The sequence below is a fragment of the Malaclemys terrapin genome, chromosome 1 (genome assembly GCF_027887155.1).
Source record: "Malaclemys terrapin pileata isolate rMalTer1 chromosome 1, rMalTer1.hap1, whole genome shotgun sequence".
Taxonomy (NCBI): Eukaryota; Metazoa; Chordata; order Testudines; family Emydidae; genus Malaclemys; species Malaclemys terrapin.
In genome coordinates this window covers 142324280-142343428 of record NC_071505.1, presented here as the reverse complement: position 1 = coordinate 142343428, position 19149 = coordinate 142324280, and the positions used below count along the sequence as shown (strand labels likewise).

Sequence of the window (19149 nt, the reverse complement as noted above, 5' to 3'; positions counted from 1 at the left end):
GCTCCGTCTAGTTTTGGAAAATAGGTTGTGTTTAAAAATGTGGTAGCAGAGACTACTTAATAACACGTTTATACTAGTTTAGGTGTGTTTAACACTTTTAGCGGGATCCTAGGGTTGATCACCACAAGGTAACGTGTTTCTAAAGGTGTTAAACTGTGTCTTCTTAAAAGATAGTGTTTAACAATGTGTAAGTTAAAAGATGTTGGCTAAAGTATTCTTAAACACAATTTATTTTCCTAGTCTAGACAGGGCCAATGTGTGACAAAGACCCAAAATGAGGGGCACAATACATTATTGATGCATGAAATTTAAGAAGCTGCACAATTCTTGAAAGTAAAGGCCTCTATAACTCAGGGTGGGTCTATAGTAGAAAATTAGATTGACCCAGATACGTCGCTCAGGGATGTGACACCCCTGACTGATGTAGTTAAGCTGACCCAAGTCCCTGTGTAGGCAACACTAGATTGATGGAAGAATTCTTCCGTTACTCTAGGTACCACCTCTCGGGGAGGTGGATTTACTGCAGTGATGGGAAAACCCTCCAATTGCTGTAGTAAAGGTCTACATTGAAGCAGCACAATGGTATTTTAAGTGTAGACCTCCAGGTGCATTCTTGGTTTTAGAGCCTGATAAAAGGGACCTGTGGTGGGAGAAATAGACCTGTAGCATTTAAAGTGTAGACATAGCCTCAGCCTCATGATCTGCATTTCTGATATTAATTTTCAACAATAAAAGTGAGGGGACACCACATTCGTGGGGAATGTAGGTACTCTGGGATTTGAATGAGGGGCATTTGACTGATGTGACTTCAGGGCAGGAATGAAGTCCAATGGCAGAGCTATGTGGGAACTGTGTGCAGCGGGGGCTGCAGGGCAGGACTGAGAGGCATTGGCAGGGCTGTGTGGAGAGCCTAGCACTGGAATAGCAGGGGGCTGCAGGGCGGGACTGAGGGGCATTGGCAGAGCTGTGTGGGGAGCCCAGCACTGGAATAGCAGGGGGCTGCAGGGCAGGACTGAGGTACATTGGCAGAGCAGTGTGCGGAGCCTAGTGCTGGAATAGCAGGGGGCTGCAGGGCAGGACTGAGGGGTATTGGCAGGGCTGTATGGGGAGCCCAGGACTGGAAGGGCCCAGAGCTGTGGCTCAGGTGGTAGCTTCCAGGTGACCAAGTTTTATTTGCTTATGTGTTCTCTGTGATTCTATTACCAGTCCTCCAGTGAGGGCGTAGACTTAGTGGGGAGGAGGCGGGGAGAACAGGCAGTTCCTCCCTTGCTCACCTGCCCACCCCCTCAGGTTGGATGTCCCCTCCCCCACTTGCCTATCTATTTATTAACTTCGCTCAGAGAGAGATTTGCAAGTGGTGAGACGGAAGCCCTTTGTCCTGGGCCCGGTGGCCTGATCTCAGGCTTCTTCCTTCTCCCTCTGCCCCACCTCACCCCAACTATTGTGATCATGTGGGTGGGGAAGTATTAGGGCTGGAGAGGTAAGTGGCATTCAGAGCCTTACTGATTGGATTAGATGCAGACGAGTCAGGGGACTCTTACCAGCCCTGATCTAGGAATGTCAGGTAGGGTGACCAGATGTCCCGATTTTATAGGGACAGCCCGATTTTGGGGTCTTTTTCTTATATAGGCTCCTATTACCCCCCACCCCCGTCCCGATTTTTCACACTTGCTGTCTGGTCACCCTAATGTCAGGTCCGTTAACCATCTTGTCCCAGGCCCCATAAAATTAGCCATGCTTTCCCTCTGGGTGCTACCCCCACTCCATGGGTCTGTAACGATCTTCAGTCCTGCACCCCCTTCCCAGGAAATTCTTCCTGTTTCCTTGGTATCTTCAGTATTGTTTATCTCCTTTTCACTAGGCTTCTCTGACTGAGAGCTGCAGTACTCCATCCCCTTGAGACTCTCTTCCTTCCTCCTCAGTGGGGACCCCTGTGGCCGGGGACCTGATGCCATCCTGTGGGTGAGTGTATTTCTCCAGGGGGTTTGTTGGCTTTAGGGTCTGATCAAAGGGGCCTGTGGGGGAGAAATAGTTAGGAAGTGAGAGGCAGACAGGGAAGTGAAGACTCTAGAGGGAGTGGGCAAGGGGGCTATAAGGGAGCAGAAGTGACAGGATTCAGCAGGGCTGTATTGGGGATCAGTACTGCTCACCCTAGCAAAAGTAAAGGCTCATTTGCATTGAAGCACAGATGGGGAAGGGATTGGCCCATGTCCCATGGCAAGTCAAAGGCAGAGCCATGAATAGAACCCCTGAGGCCAGGCCTCTCCCCACTCTAAACCACTCGCCCTGCTCCCCTTCCAGAGCTGGGAATTGAACCCAGCAGTTCTGACACTCACCAAAAGTGTTTGCTATGCAGATTCCAGCAGACAGCACTGCAGGAAGGCACTTTCAGAAAGCTTCCTATACAGCCAAAAGGGCTGGCAGCTGAATTGTTTTGAAATGGCTGCTGAAATTCTGAATTCTGCAGAAGGGTCTGGATTCCACAGTGTCACAAGAATCACAGAGCCCAGCATACCAGGGGCCCCTCTCCACCGTGGCTTGAATTGGAAGAATTGAGCCACGTGTGTCCCTGGCTGACATCTAAGCCATGGTCAGTACCCAATGAATTGAAGTGCTTAGCGCTGTAGAGTTGTCAGTGAGAATGGAATGAGGACCCTTAATGAGGTCTCTCCTCTCCGTCCCTGCTCCCATGCCCATGGTACAAGAACACTGGGGCATAGCTCCAATGCTCATTCTTTCCATCTGTCTTCCACTCTCTCTTTTCTTCTCTGGAGGAGGGACCAGGCAGAGCATTAACATAGCAACTGCCAGATCTGGTCTGTCTAGTCCAGTCTTCTGTCTGTGACAGAGGCCGCAGCCAATTACCTTCAGATTAATGTGTAGAAAATCCCTTGGTTTATTGTGCAATAACTTGTTTCCAGGAGAAGTTTCTTCCTTACCCACCTTAGTTAGTGATTGGGTTATGTTCGGCAGCAGGAGATGTACTATCCTGCTGTTTTTTCTTATCTAATGTAAATGTGGGTGTTCTTGTTATCCATATAAATGTCCAATCCTTATATGAATCCTGCTAAGCCCATGGTATCATGAGAGACAAGGTGGGTGAGGTAATATCTTTTATTGGACTAACTTCTGTTGGTGAGGGAGGCAGAGCTCTTCTTCAGGGCCTCACCAACAGAAGTTGGTCCAATAATAGATAACTACTTCACCTTCCTTGTGTCTCTCATATCCTGAGACTGACGTGGCTACAACTACACTGCATACAAGTCCTTGGTATGGCAGTTTGCAGTGCTGAATTCCACAGACTAATAACACGTATTTAAAAAACAAATTTGTTGTATCAGCTTTACATTAGCTCCCTTTCAGTGTCATTGACAGTCCCCTTGCTCATATGTTATGAGAAACAGTGCATAGGAGTGCCTGATTCACCTTCACTATCCAAGTCCGTGTTATTATTAGACAGACAGCATAGTCAGGAGACCTAGTTTCTGTTCCAGGCTCTGTCACTGACTTGCTGAGTTACCATAAGCACGTCACGTTCCTCTCTGTGCCTTTTCACCTCTCACTCTTTGGCCTGATTTACCCTTAAAAATTAGCTCAACCTAGCTATGTTGCTCAGGCAGGGGTGTGAAAAATTTTGCACCCTCGGTACCATAGTTAGGTTGTAAGCCCCAGAATAGACATGGCTAGGTTGAGGGAAGGATTCTTCTGTTGACCTATTTACTGCGCCTAGGCCTGGTCAACCTAATTTCCAAGTGTAGGTATAACTGCGTTGCTCAGGGGTGTAAAAAATCCACCTGCCTGAGCAATACAGTTAAACCAATCTAGTCTCCAGTGTAGACAGTGCTAGGTCCCCCAGAGAATTCTCCCGTCAACCTAGCTACCGCCTCTCTGGGAGGTGGAGTACTTATGCTGACAGGAGAGCTACCTCTTGTTGGCATAGGTAGCGTCTTCGCTGATGCGCTACAGTGGCTCAGCTACACCACTGCAGCATTTTAAGAGCCCTTAGAGAGATGGATTTACTACATTGACAGAAAAAACCCTTTTGTCACTGTAGGAAGTGTGCTGCTGTGCTGCTGCGGTGCTGGGAGTGTAGACATGGCCTTTGTTTTGTCTATTTAGACTGTAAGCTCTTTGAAGCAGAGGCTATCTCTGTGTCTAATATGAATGCATTGCCTGGCACAATGCATCTCAAGTCTCTAGTTGCTGCCCTACCGCTACTGTCATGTATACATTTCTTGTCCCCTCTTATTTGTTACCTCTCTAAACAGTCCCAGTCTTTCCAGACCCGAGAGAGGGTAACTAGAGATGAGCACAGTGTTCCAGGTGAGGACATCCCACTGATTGGTGCAACAACATTGGTATAGCTCCAGTAATTCTTCTCCATCCCATTGGTCTGCATCTTAAAGCCTTGTTGGATTCTTTGATGGCTACTGCCCGTTAAGCAGATGTTTCATTGAACCTCCACAAGGACACCCAGGTTCCAGTTAATTTAGAACCCAATAAGATGTAGGATGAGTTCACATTATTCCTTGCAATGTCCATTACCTTTCACTTGTCAGCAGTGAATTCAATCCACCATCATGCTGCCCATTCATCTTACTTGGGTAGCTCCTTCTGAAATTTTTCAGTTTTATCCTGTCATGACCAACATAAATATTTTGGTGTCATGTACAAATGTTGCCACCTCACTGCTCACTCTCTTTGTCAGATCAGTAAGAAATATGTTAAATAACCGTCCCATTACAAAACTGTGGGGCATTCCACTCCTAACCCTGTGTCACAATGGAAATTGCCCATTTATTCTACTCCTTGTTTCTCTTAGACAGTTTCCATTCCATGACAGAATTTCACCTCTCACCGCATGCTACTTACTTTTCTTAGCAGTCTCTTGTAAAGGCCTTTAATAAAGGTTTTTTGAAAGCTATGTCAGCCAGTTCTTAATCCACTATTTTATTGATAAATTCAAAGAATTATAATAAATGTTCCTTTGCAGAAGCTGTGATGTTTGTCCCTGTTTGTTATGTTCACACAGAGGGTTGGTTTATAATGCTATTTTTAATCATTGTTTCAGCCAATTTTCCTGGTACAGAAGTAAGACTCTCTGGTCTGTAATTCCCATGGTCACACTTAGCGCCTTTTTGCAAGGATTGGTACATTTGCTACCCTCCGGTATAATTGCTGATTTTAATGAGAGTGCATATTCTTGTTAGCAGTTCATCTGGTGAGTTTTATTTTTGCCCAGGTGCCTATTGCTGTTTAACTCCTCATTCTGATACCCTAGTGACAATCAGAATTTATCTCTGTGATCTAAACTTGCCCCTGCTACAGTGGAGCAGTAATTTCTGCCTACTCTCTACTGGACAGTGATGCCTTTGAATCATTGACATCTCTAACAAGATGTCTTTGTCTAACCTGAGTGCTCCTTAGCACCTATTGGCTGCTGCCCAGTTCTAGTTGAAGCAATTCCCCAAACTTTATTATTTTTCTGTGCTGGTAATCTAGTTCCTTGCTAAGGTGCTGCCCATTCCTTGTATAAATTCTCTCCCTCCCCCTGCCCTCCTTCAAATTCCTGTGCCAGTTAAATGTAAATCCCTCTTCTTAACATCAGCTTCGTAGCCATATGTTGAGACTCTGAAGTTCCCCTAACCTAACTAGTCTTTTGTATGGAACTAGAAGTGTTTAAGAGCTGCAAAGCCCCTGGAACTAAGCATTCTTTCTAGCAATCTAAATATAGCTTCCAGGACTTCTCTCCTACACTTCCCCGTGTCATCAGTTTCAGAGTGTACCACAGGCTCCTCCTCAGCCACCACTAGTAGTCTGTCTAGATGTGTAGGATCTGCCACCTTTGTAGTTGGTAGAAAAGTCACTGAACAGTTCTTACAATCACCAGTTATCAATAGTCTAATGATCAAATCTCCACAAAATATTCAGCCTGTGTACATCTCACATCTGTATCCCCATCTTCTGGAGCACCCTTCTTGTGGTGAGGAGGAAGGACCAGCCTCCTCTACCTCTCTTTGGAATATGGATTCCATCTCTTTGACCCCCTAGTTCTCCACTTCTCCCCCTCAAATGGAGGATTGGGAAAGTCAGTTCTAACATCCCTATATTCCATAGCTATTAATATTTCTCTCTGTATCTCCAGTTCAGCTACTTTGGACTTAATATACTGTATTTGGACTCTGCAGCCCCATGCTGCTTGCACCAGGTGATGCATATGCCATTGGGTTGTGTAGGTATATGTGCTGCACTCTGAACAGTAACCTGGGTAGCCCCAACCCTGGCTAATCCACTGATGCTCTTCATCTCTCAGGCACATCCCAAAAGTCGATCAAGGGCAGGCAGAGCAAGGAAGGATGGTCTTGTGGTTAGAGCACTGGACTGAAATTTGGGAGACCTGGGGTCAATGCCTGGCTCTGCCACAGACTCTTTGGGCAAGACACTTCATCTACCCTATGCCACAATTCTACATCTGTAAAATGGGAATAACTTCTCTACCTTGTAGGAGTGTTGGGAGGGCACTTTCTTTCATGCTAAGCTAGATAGTTCAGAATAGCTGAGTACAGTCTCAGCTGCTTTCAGACCTCCATGGAGTGGCTTACCTCGTGGCAACAAACATTGTGGGATGGGACTAATTGCACCACTACAGCTGCTGGGCCAGCATTTGCTGTCTGCATTGGCCCTGCAGCTGTGCAGTGACCCCATACAAGTTGCAATGATGCTATGATCTGCTCTGCACCATTGCAAGAAGCTTTGTGTGTTTGGTGTGAAGCATGTTACTGACATGTTGGTGGGGAGGGGAGTTACAATGCCCAAATGCGTGAGTGTAGACCGGGCCACAGAAGAGGTCACCAAAGTAACCCCTCCGTGGGTGGGCGGGGAACACACCAAGAATAACTGAGAAGAAAAAAGGGGGGGGAAGCCAAAAGGAGAAGCAGAAGTTTGTGCAAAGCAGCTCAGGGCTGAAGAGCTGATGGCTCAGCGACGCTTCCTGTTCCCTGACTTGTGTGCTATCTGAGCCACGCACTTGCCTTTCTTCTGTTTGTGCCCCGCCACAGGGAGAGAGTGAGTGAGAAGGGGAGAGAAGGGGAGTCAGAGTCAGAGAGAGGCAGATGGACTGAGAGAGGGGGACACTGGAGAGGTAGATGGCCAGAGTAACGCATCGGGAGCTCAGCATTAGGGAGTTGAGCAGAGACAGCAGACGCTTACTTCCCTTTTCTTGTCAGCATTAAAAGCTCTTTTCTTTACGTTTTTCAAGTTCCTTTGGTTGTAGATACCCAGCCCCTTGGCTGCTCTCCCTCGACGATGGTGAGGTAAGAGGGGAGTTGAGAAGGTGGTGCGGGTGGGACAGGTGTTGGGAAATCATCTCACTTGCTCTATTCCACTCACCCCCAGTACAGTCCTTTCCTGGGGATGGGTCTGGGATCATACCCCAGGGGTGTGTGACAGAGGACCTTCCCAGGCCATCTGTTGTACGACCCCCTCAAGGGTTGGGATCCTTTTCGGGGGACCACTCTGTTTACTGTACAGACCCCTCATGGAGGTATAGCTGTAAACCCTCTGTCTGTCAGCGTTTACTTTTTCCTGCTTTTCTGCTCTCACCTAGGTGGTTCCACCGGGACCTGAGTGGACTGCAAGCTGAGGCCTTACTCAAGGGACGAGGAGTTCATGGAAGCTTCTTGGCTAGACCCAGTCGAAAGAATCAGGGAGATTTCTCCCTCTCTGTCAGGTGGGTAACTCAGACCCCATCCTGCACATTGTTGCCATCCCAGGGATATGTGGATGCTTCGCTCTCTGCCCCTTCCCTTTCCCGTGGCCCCATTCTGCCTATACCATCCCCAGGATATATATGGGGCTGTGCTTTCCAGCCCCATCACTCCCTCCCTTCATCCTGCCCCCTGCCCAAGAGATACCCGAGTGGCATCATTGTCTGACCCACCCTCCATCCCTACTTCCTGGCCCCATTCCCCCTGCACCCCGTCCTGTGAGGGACTTTACTTTCCCTTCCCCTTTTCCTGAACCTCTCCTGTACTTCACCAGACTCCTCTCTGCCTCATCCCTCAGGGTGGGTGACCAGGTGACCCACATTCGTATCCAGAACACCGGGGATTATTATGATCTCTATGGAGGGGAGAAGTTTGCCACGCTGTCTGAACTGGTGGAGTACTACACACAGCAGCAGGGTTCACTACAGGATAAAGATGGGACTGTAATAGACCTGAGGTATCCACTGAATTGCTCCGATCCCACTACAGAAAGGTATGGAGTAAGCAGAGCAACCACGAGTCTTTTACTGAGGGTCTAATGCCCACCCCCACAGCCTCATCCTGCACACCTGTGAACTGAGGGGCTAATTCCCGTGGTACACCCCTCTTCACCCCCCTGAACACAGTTTTGGTACCAAACTGTCTGGGACTGAGATCATAGCCCAGCCCCTACTCCAGAACTAACTAAATATAAAATGCCCCCCTCTCCGCTCCTTTGCACGCAAGTCTGTGAAATTCAATGTGGGCCCTGCTTATATTTGGCAACTTTGACTTCCGCTGTCTCATCGGTTTTGCTATTTATATCTTGTTGCTAAAAGTGAAAATTGTGATGCTAGTTACAAGAAGAGGCCTGCAGTGTATGACCCAATGCCCCTCACTCCTGCCCTGCAGCCCCCCCAGTTATTCCAGTGCTGGGCTCCCCACACAGCTCTGCCAATGGCCCGCAGACCTGCCCTGCAGCCCCTGCTATTCCATGCTGGGCATCCTGCTGATGGACCTCTCAGACTATGCTTTTCCAGTCCCCATTTGGTCTCCCTCCCCTCCCCTATTTGCATATGTCTTTGGCACTGTGTTCCTAAATCAAATCAGGTGGTTTGCACTGTGTTGTGCTCTCAGCCCCCTGGTGGTGGGTGGCTGTTCCACAGCAGTGCCCCTCGCCCTGGGGCAGGGTTGCGGTCCTGTGTGGGGCACAGCATGTGTGTCCCTCAGCGTTTTGTCTGCTCCAGTCAGGGCCGTTGGCTTGGGCTGGGGCTCTGCAGCTTCCTCCCTTACTATTGCGGTTGGAAACTTCTCTCCCCCTAGCTCTTACGAAAGCTCCTTTTCTCACTCTCTCTCCCTGAGAGATTTTCCATCACGTGTCTTCCCTGAGCTGGGCCACAGGGGGGTTAACTATTTCCTCTCTGCAGATGGGGAGAACAGAGGCCCAGCCCTGCAATGAGACAGGGCAAAAAGAGCCCCTTGCCTGCCTCCAGCCCCCCCAGAACCCCAGGCTGGGAGGAGCCTGCCCTAGGTGTCTGAAGACAGGCCAGATCCTGTAAGGCGTGATGAGGTTTTCTTCATTGCCTGGCCCCACTCACGTGATCAAGGTCAGGGTGACAGAGGGTTTATATCACTGTTGTGTGACAGCCAGGATCCACAGCCATTTACTTCAGTGTTAGTGGGTGTGTAAATCACAAACTGAACCTCGATGGCTTGCTAATCACACAGCCATTTCTTGCTCTCCAAACAGTTCCCTCTGCCCCTAAGCTGACATGCAAAATGATCAGCTGGTAGCATGTGCTTTTACTAAGTCACCACAGCTCAGATGAAGAAGAAATGTTGGGAATCGTTTTAGTTTGTGAGTGGTTTCATTAATCTGTTCAAGGTAGAAACAGACCGTGAAGAGTTGGAAGCCACATTACAGCAACCACTGAAGCACAGCCTGGACTTCAAAACAGGCGCATGAAATTGCCACAGCACTGATTAAATGTGAAAGAGGGGCCAAGTGAGCAGCTTATTGTCATGCCAAACCTGCCTGGGAATAGTGGCCTCAGAAAGAGGATTTGAAGTAAATAGGTTTCATTTACCAACTACTTCTGAAAGAAAATTTGACAAACTCAAATAAGAAAACACAAATGACCCAGCTAACAGCTGAGGAAGTCCTTCTAGCTGGATGGTCGAGAGGAGCAGTCCAGGGATCTCCAATCTGACTGGGACCATCAAGAGGAAATTGCTGATGATGGGACCATGTACAGAGGAGGTTGTGTCATAATACAACACAGCATGAAGTGAGAAGTACTGATCATAATCCATGGCCTGCAGCTGGGTACTAAGAATGCAAAAGAGAGCTGGAGGTGGCCTAGTCCAGCCGCACAAGAATGCTGCCACAAAGGTAATAAAATTTAAATACAATACCTCCATCAATAGAGGAAGCCAAATGCAAAGGGATGGCTGACATCACATGAAATACATGATCACCCTTGGTCTAGGGTAGAGCTAGATCAGGGGTCTGCAACCTTTCAGAAGTGATGTGCCGAGTCTTCATTTATTCACTCTAATTTAAGGTTTTGCGTGCCAGTAATACATTTTAACATTTTTAGAAGGTCTCTTTCTATAAGTCTATAATATATAACTAAACTATTGTTGTATGTAAAGTAAATAAGGTTTTTAAAATGTTTAAGAAGCTTAATGTAAAATTAAATTAAAATGCAGAGCCCCCTGGACCGGTGGCCAGGACCTGGGCAGTGTGAGTGCCACTGAAAATCAGTTCGGCACGCGTGCCATAGGTTGCCTACCCCTGAGCTAGATCTACTAGAACTAAATAGGAACCTCTTATTAGTGAGCAAGTACTCAGCTTCTTAGAAGATTGAGCTGTTGCAGACCATGCTGAGTAGCAAGGGAATAACCACTGTGAAGCACTGAGCTCACCAGGGGATTCCAGACGTGTTAGTAGCAGAGAATGGCTCACAATTCACGAGTGGCTCATTTCTGCTGTCCACATTAATGTATCAGTTCCACACCGCATGCCACGCCTTTATGTGGACTCAAATGCAGTCATTTAGCAGAAATGTTGGTACAAATAGCAAAGAACTCGAGAATCAAAATAAAAAAAGTTCCTGACAGATTCACGGAATCCCTATTTAGCTTTGTGAGTCTATCACAACTCACCTCACAGGCTTCCTTAGAGTCCCCAGTTCAGAGACCTTAGTGCCACCAGCTAATAGACTTCTTCAGCCAGAGACCAGTGACCCTGGAGTGCTTACCAAAGAGCAAGAAACTGCAACATAAGAAAATAGACAAGAACGCTGGAGTCACCCCAATGCAAGCAAGAGAGAATGTTAATTCCAAAAAGGAAGGGACTGGAAACCTTGTCAACAGCTGCACCACTCACTGAGAGGTAGTGTCATAGCCTCTCCTGAGGTTCAGTCCTACAGGAGGAACAGAAGAAATCTAGACAAAACCAAGGAGTTTCCATTGGCGCTCTGTATCTAGCGGACACGTAGAATGCTACTGAGAAGGCTTGTGCAATAGGAGAAGTAACACACGTGCCTAGTGACTGACAATGAAAACTACCAAGAGTAGTGAACAGAGACAGACCTACCTCAATGGCCAAACAGATCCCAGACCTGTTCTGGGACTAGGAAGTGGCTGTGTGATCTGAAAGCCATCAAGCTTCAGAGATCAGAGATGACATGTGTCCAATTAGAGTCAGAATAACCTTCTCCTTTGTCAGGGGATGCAGGTTATTTACCCAGATCAGGCAATCTAGACATCCCATCTGTGTGTGTGATATTGAACTGGCTGTACTGGTTGGGCATTTGTATTACGTTTCAGGTGCATTTCATTTTCCAAATAAAGGGGGAATTGTAACTGTAGCTACTTACATCACTGGATACTGACCCCGGCTGTGCCCTGCAGTGAGTCACTGGGTAGTGACCCCTGCTGTGTTAGCCTCACCCCCGTGAGGGGACTGGGCCAGAACATACAGCTCTTAACATCGCCCCGCCTCCCCATGTCTCACAGTTATTAAACCTGTCTTCCACTTAGCTTTCCTCGGGCTCCCTGCCCCTGGCTCACCTGTCCCTATTGTTCCAGCCCCATCCACCTTGACACCCCTTAGGTCCTGTCCCTCCTGGCTTCGCTCAGCCACAGGCACCTTCCACTCATCTCCCCTCTAACTCTTGGTCCCTCCACTTCTTTCCCCCATACCTCATCCCCATGTGCCCCAGGTCCTGTACCTCGCTTGGCTTCCCTCTGGCCCTGCAGTCCCCTGCTCTTGTCTGACCCTGTCCCATTTTCTCCCAGGTGGTACCATGGGCATCTATCTGGCCCAGCAGCTGAGTCTCTGCTCCAGTCCAAGGCCATCCCCTGGACTTTCCTGGTGCGTGAGAGCCTCAGCAAACCTGGTGACTTTGTTCTGTCTGTCCTGACTGACCAACCCAAAGCTGGGCCTGAGGCCCCACCAACTGGGGCTGCTGGCACCCCTGGGGCTCGGCTTAAGGTCACCCATGTCAAGATCATGTGTGAGGTGAGAGGGACGGGGCAGGGTGCAGGGAAGGGAGCAAGCAGAGGGAGGGAAGGAAACATTTATCTGTGGCAGATGTTTGATCTATTTTTACCAACAGGAAGATATGGAAACTGCTGGAATGTTTTTGTATCCAACAATGTATATGAAATCCATGCTAAGGGCTTGGCTGCTTACTGTCGGGTTCCTTAGTCCTTGCCTGGTCTGAGCAGTGGCTGTGGGGGATGGCTGATTTTGCTGCATCCAGGATGAGGGAGGAGTCTAGTGCAGACACAAGTGGCAGGAAGACAGGAAGGGAGCTGGGTAGCAATGGGAGCTCCTACATTGGACAGAGCAGAGATGTGCAGAGCCTCAAAGGAGCCTGTGAGATTGAAGGAGAGTTGAATCTGGAGACTGAACCAGACAGTTATGCACCTGGGACAGGGAACAAAGTGTGACACAGGGAGGCCAGAGAGGAAGATAGCGGAGAGAAGGAAGGTCAGTTGTTTCTGGTCTCCTTGGCTCTATAGGGTTCTTCAAACTTCATAGGGAGTTCCAGAAATGAGCTACTGAGCTGTGATGAGAAGCTGAGGAGCTACAAGCCTCTTGCAGGAGAGAAGACCTTGTTGAGGTCCCTAAGCCTAGCCTGGTGGATAAGATCAACCCACACATTACTAGGTCTTCTCTCACTCCATACTATGATCCTTCTTTGAGGATGATCCTGCTTTGGTCCTGCTTTGAGCTGGGGGTTGGACTAGATGACTTCCTGAGGTCTCTTCCAACCCTAATCTTCTATGATTCTAACATGGGTGGGTTTGGGACAGTGGAGAGTTCATGCAGGTGAATTATGGGGAAACAAAACAACTGACCTTAAACAAGAGCTGGGGGGGGGGGGGGGAGTTGACTTCCCTGGGTTTCCATCCATGCAGCAGGACACCTGGGGTCAGCTCACCAACTTACAAGTTTGATGGTACCAGAACAAGCTCTCAGTTGCTCATCATGCCAGGAGGGTGTGACACATACCACATGAGATGCGGTGCTTCAAACTCAACAGGGCAAGACCTACAAGACCTACCCAGGGCTTCATGTCCCAGTGTAACAACCTCCCATGGCACTGGTTGTAAGATACACCATGGGGGGCAGTGGGTCCATTAGGGGATGTGAATAACACAGCTTTACTCTCTCCAGAATGGGAGATACACAGTTGGAGGTGCTGAGATGTTTGACAGCTTGGCAGACCTAGTGGAGCATTTCAAGAAAACTGGAATCGAGGAGGTGTCCGGATCCTACGTGTACCTGAGACAGGTAAATGGGGTCCTTGTGTCAGGGATACTTTTGGGGGCTTCACCCTCTGTCCCTGTCTACAGCATGTGTCCATCTCTGTCCTATCCCTCTTGCTTACCAAGCCTTTCCCTTCTTCCTTACCCAGCCCTATTATGCCACCAGAGTAAATGCGGCAGACATTGAGAACAGAGTGCATGAACTGAACAAGCAGAGCCTGGCTGAGGAGACAGCCAAGGCTGGATTCTGGGAAGAATTTGATGTAAGTGATTGTGTTGTGACTGTCTCCATGTTCTGGGAGACCCTGCTCCCAATCTCATTCTCTTTCCCTACTCCATTAATGGATTCATCCCTATCATGACCTCTCTATGTCAGGTCATCTCTGAACCTGGCCCCCATTACCACAGAATCTGAACGCCTCACAATCTTCAATGAATTTATCATCCCCACACCCCTGTGAGCTAGGGCAGGGTATTAGCCCCATTTTGCGGCTGGGGAACTGAGACACAGGAAGGCTGTGCAGAGCAGGGAACTCAACCCAGCTCTCACGAGTCTCCTAGCCTACTACCCTAGCTACTGGACCATCCTTACTCTCTGTGCTCCCATTCCCCTCAGTGCTCCCCACACCAATCACAGTGGGTTGCTCTGCCGTAACGATTACCCTTCCCCTTTCAGAGCCTGCAGAAACAGGAGGCCAAGCATCTGTATGATCGGCATGAGGGGCAGAGACCTGAGAACAAGGGAAAGAACCGGTATAAGAACATCTTGCCCTGTGAGTCCTGCCCTTCCATCAGGAAGACATCCAGGGGCTGCATGTTCCTGCCTCAACGGGAGGGCCTGACACATAGAGGGGCAGTGAAGACCTGGCAGAGCCTTGCCTAGAGTTACCCCAGAGGAAGCCTCAAACTGGCTGGGGTTTATTTGCCCTCCTGTGGGGATGAGCTACAAGGGGCCCCTGACTGGGTATTTAAGGCCATAAAGGATTTAGTGAGAGGCATTGCCTCCTCTGCATGCCCTTGTGGGTGTGGGTGTGCATGCTCATCTGGATACACTGGCTCATTGGGCTGATCCGTCTCAGAGGGTAAGTGGGGGGCACTGGGTTATATGGTCCTGTTAGTCTGATCCAGTATGAGGGATGGTGGGGAAACAGGGTTTGATGGGCCCATTGGATTAATCTGGAGTGTAGGGAATGGGCTACATGTGGGACCAATGCCTGAATTTTGGGGTGGGGGGATACCTCAGTGTTGTGTTAACCCCTTCCTTGCCTCCCTAGTTGATCATTCTCGAGTAATCCTACAAGGCAGGGACCCAAATATCCCCGGAGCAGATTATATCAATGCCAACTACATCAAGGTGAGCCTCCAGGAATGCTGCCATGTCTTGGGGAGCGGGCACAGAACACCTGGTTCCTGTAACCCCTTCCCTTTCCTTGTCCATTTGCCCCTCTGTAGAACCAGCTGGTCAGCCCAGATGAATTCACCAAGACATACATTGCAAGCCAGGGCTGCCTGGATGCCACCGTCAATGACTTCTGGCAGATGGTGTGGCAGGAAAACTCTCGCATCATTGTGATGACCACCCGGGAGGTGGAGAAAGGGAGGGTAGGTGTCTCAGAGGGCCTGCTGCCATGTCTTGCATCCATCCCTCCTTCTTTCTCCTCCCCACCCCCAGCCACTCACCGCTTTACCTTTTTCTTTCTCCCTAGGGATTTTTCTTCTGTCTCCTCGTTTCAGTCATCACCTTTTCTTCTTGTTTCCTCACAGAACAAGTGCGTCCCCTACTGGCCAGAGGAGGGCAGCACCAAAGAGTATGGTCCCTATATGGTGGAGAATATTGGAGAACGTGATGCCCTGGAATACAAACTCCGACAGCTCTGTCTCTCGCCAATCGACAACGTGAGTGCCATGCCCCTGAGCATTAATTGTTCCTGGGACTTTCGCTGTGGCTAAACCTTCAAGGTTGGGAATTAGTGACTGTGGCATTTCAGGTGACATTAGGCAAAGGGACCTGTAACTTTTATGGTCCTGGTTCCAGTCTGGTCCCCGGTTTGGGAGGAGTGGGAGACTGGCAGGCTTGAGGATCAGGAGATGGAGCATGGCCGCTTTCACCCCTAGGTCCCTGTTCCAGTCTAGCTGGAGGGCTTCATTGACCAAATATTGTTTCCCTCTCTCTGTCATTTGTTGTTTGGGAACTAAGTTGGCCTGTTCTCAGTCTGGAGGGCAGAGACCCTCAGTGCCTTTGTCATGCAGGATGGGAACCTAAGGGACTGGGGGACATGGGGAGGATGGGGTGGAACTGTGCACAACCTGCCATATGTGTGTTTTGTTGCCCCCTAGTGTAAGGCTGTGCGAGAGATCTGGCAGTACCAGTACCTGAGCTGGCCAGACCACGGAGTCCCCAGTGAGCCGGGAGGGGTGCTCAGCTTCCTGGACCAAATCAACCAGAAACAAGAGAGCATCCCTGAGGCTGGGCCCATAGTGGTGCATTGCAGGTGGGTGTGGAAGCAGTGCCTGCTCATTTCAATGCTCCTACTGCTGTGCTGCAGGGAGTTGGTTTGCTGACTCCACAGGGGGCAGTCTCTCCAAATGCCACACTCCACAGTGGTCATGGTCCTGCTGGAAGTGGTCTCTGTAAACTGAACACCCTGATTGCTCACAGTCATTAAAGATCGTGTCTGTTCGCTGTGACTCGAGTGAATCTCTTTTTTCTGGCAAATCCAAGTGCTGGCACTTCCATTGCACCTTCCTAAATCCACCCCAAGCTCAGGCTGGAGATCCCATTCTTCTTTCCTGTCCTAATCTCTTGTGCAGTGTTTGTGTGCTGCTGCTAAACAATGCCACGCCACACCCCAGAGGTGGCTGCTTTGTAGCAGTGGGTGCAGGACAGCCTGGGAAACCCTTGGAGTTGCTGCCAGTGGCTGTAAGTTGCTGGAGGAATGTGTATGTATGGTACTGCCATCTCCTGACTTCTGCTTGTGCCCTTGTGTGCAGTGCTGGGATTGGCCGCACTGGAACCATCATCGTCATCGATATGATAGTGGAGACGATTTCCACCAAGGGTAAGATACTTCCCATGCCTATGCTTTACCTGCAGGGCTCTGCCCCATGGCCAGTCTTCTCCGCCAGCTGGGTCCTAAAGGCAACTTCACTAGCTGGGAAATATCAGGCATGTGGGTGAGAAAGCGGTTGCTTGAATATCCCAGGACCTTAATAGCAGGGGAGGGTGACCACACCCCTTTGCCAAAGATCCCACATAGGGCCCGGGCAGAGGAGAGGTGCAGGGGGCTGCCACTGGGGATTGTAACTGACCCGTTGGTGGAAGCCTGGCAATGCCTGCTGGTTGGCTGTCCCCAGATAGTAGTTGGATCTCTGGTGCTCTCATTTGTGGATATAACTGCTCAGTCAGTGGAGCGTTAGTGTTGCCCAGGGATTGACACTCCCACTTGGTAGACTTAGAGGCAAGCAGGCAAGAAGGGAGTCTGAGTAGCGGGAGAGAACTGAGGGCTGAAGGTACCAGTGTCTCCTCCCACCCTGGGCAAGGGGAACCTGCTGGGACGAGGTTCCGCTAGGATTTTGTCTGGTGACCTCGCAGGCTGGGGATAGGTATATGGTGAGGAACTTATTGCAGCAGCCTTCAGCCCATAACTGCCTCTTTGCCTCTCCCTGTCCCCCAACGCACCACCTCCAGGGCTGGATTGCGACATAGACATCCAGAAGACCATCCAGATGGTAAGGGCCCAGCGCTCAGGAATGGTGCAGACTGAGGCCCAGTATAAATTCATCTACATGGCCATCTGCCAGTTCATAGAGACCACCAAGAAGAAGCTGGATGTTATGCAGGTGAGAATGGGGACACCGTGCACTCAGTCCCAGGAGATGCTATGCTGCTGGAGGTGCTCTCTGTCATAGCCTGACCATGCCCCATTTCCTCACGTCCTAGCCTGGGATAAGGGGCCACGAGGCAGCTGCCCTTTGCCCCCTGCCACGCCCCATTACCCCGCACCCCAGCACTGTGCTCTCTCCCATTCTCCAGTCCTCTCTTGTCTCGTTTTCTCATGCAGTCTCAGAAGGGGAGATCCAAAGAGTCTGAATATGGGAACATTGCGTACCCACCTGCGCTGAAGAACCAACATGCCAAGGCCTCCCGAAAGTCCTCTAAGTAAGAGCTGTGGCAAATCAGGAGTCCCCCACCCTCCTGGGCGGTAGCCGTGCCCTTCCCCACCACCACCTGGCCTCCCCACCATTCTGGTGCTGCCCTCCTGGCTCTCCATACCCTGCTCACCTCTGACTTTCTCGCTGTCTCACAGGCAGAAGGAGGAACCAACAGTTTATGAAAACTTAGAGAACGCCAAAGGAAAGAAAGATGAGAGAGTGCGGAAGCAGCGCTCGTCCGAGAAGGAGAAACTGAAGGGCTCACTTAAGAAAAAATAACCTCCTGCTACAGGTGGGATCAGGATCTGGGCTGGGATCATATCCTGGCGAGTGGGGGTCGTTCTGTTTTCTGGGTGCCCCAATAAGATCTTTATGTGCAGACCCACCTGACTCTATGGCCTTGTTTATGCAGCATGTTTTGCCAGGATAGCTGTACTGGCAGAGCCCCCTAATGGAGACACAGCATAGGAGTGTTTCTGTCAGCAAGTAGCACCATCCCCCTGAAGGACATTCGCTGTGTCAACAGAGGCCCTCTTTTGTCAGCATCTCGCATCTAGGTGGGGGTTTTGCCACACCCCCAGACCAACACAGCTGTGCTGACAACTTTGTAGTGTAGACCTGCATTCTGGCAGTACTTTTCATCTGCTGTTTTCTCTCTCATTCCAGCTCCCCTCAGCTACGGAAGACATCCTGTCCTAGGTCAAGTGACTGGGATCCCCTCGCTGTCCTTGTGCCCTCAGTCCAGTAGGCACGTCCCATCTGTTCTGCTGTCCAGCCTGCTGCTTTAAGATACTTTTTAACAGTCAGATAAATAATATCCTCTAATTTTCTTTGGCCACTAATGGCTCAGGCTCATCTCCAGCCCCATTTGTCCTTCGCAAGCTCCTCTTATGGGAGACAGGCCCCCACAGGAGTTAACCTCAACCCCGGCATGAGACTAGCTGCTCCTGCTAAATCAGCTGTTGTTTGACACTGGCCCTTTAGATGCTTGCTGCTAGGGGTTACCCTTTCAGCTTTCCCTTGATCCAAGAGAAAATTCTCTCCCTGCCCACCACCTGTGCCACCATCTCCTCAGCCTTGCGGGTCCACTCGCCTCCTTGTGATGCTGTAAATACTCATGGATTTGAGCTGTTGGTTTTGCTTTCCTTTGTAAATAAACCAGGAGTTTTGTCCGATTCTTTTATTCTCTGGTGTTTTCAGTTTTCGCCAAAAATTGGGTTTTGTTTTTTAAAATACTTTTGTTTTTGAGCCACACAGACCTAGCGCAGGGAGTGGAACAGTCGGTTTCCTTGCTTCTGCCACGGCCTGGTGCATGAACCTGTTAGCAGGTTCTCTCCATATGCCCAAGTGTCATTGCCTTAGGGTGAATTGCCAGTGTGCCAGTCACACCAGGCAGTCCATTGACCTGGGACTGGATTGGAACCAATGCTTGAGTGGTGAAAGGCCCCATATGGTATTCCAAACCCAC

General features: G+C 49.7%; 1 protein-coding gene across 1 annotated transcript; it reads left to right on the top strand.

The window, feature by feature from the left end:
• The first annotated feature begins 1368 nt into the window (after positions 1-1368).
• PTPN6 (protein tyrosine phosphatase non-receptor type 6) lies at positions 1369-18856 on the top strand. Its single transcript, XM_054041463.1, is given in 19 exon segments — positions 1369-1480; positions 1862-1962; positions 7259-7286; positions 7288-7313; positions 7607-7729; positions 8065-8259; positions 12051-12273; positions 13438-13554; positions 13679-13792; positions 14206-14302; positions 14804-14883; positions 14982-15131; positions 15294-15425; positions 15867-16021; positions 16521-16588; positions 17218-17369; positions 17591-17688; positions 17837-17973; positions 18348-18856. Coding segments are annotated over 17 exon segments (1896 nt in total). The 5' UTR covers positions 1369-1480; positions 1862-1948; the 3' UTR covers positions 17961-17973; positions 18348-18856.
• The last annotated feature ends 293 nt before the right edge of the window (positions 18857-19149 follow it).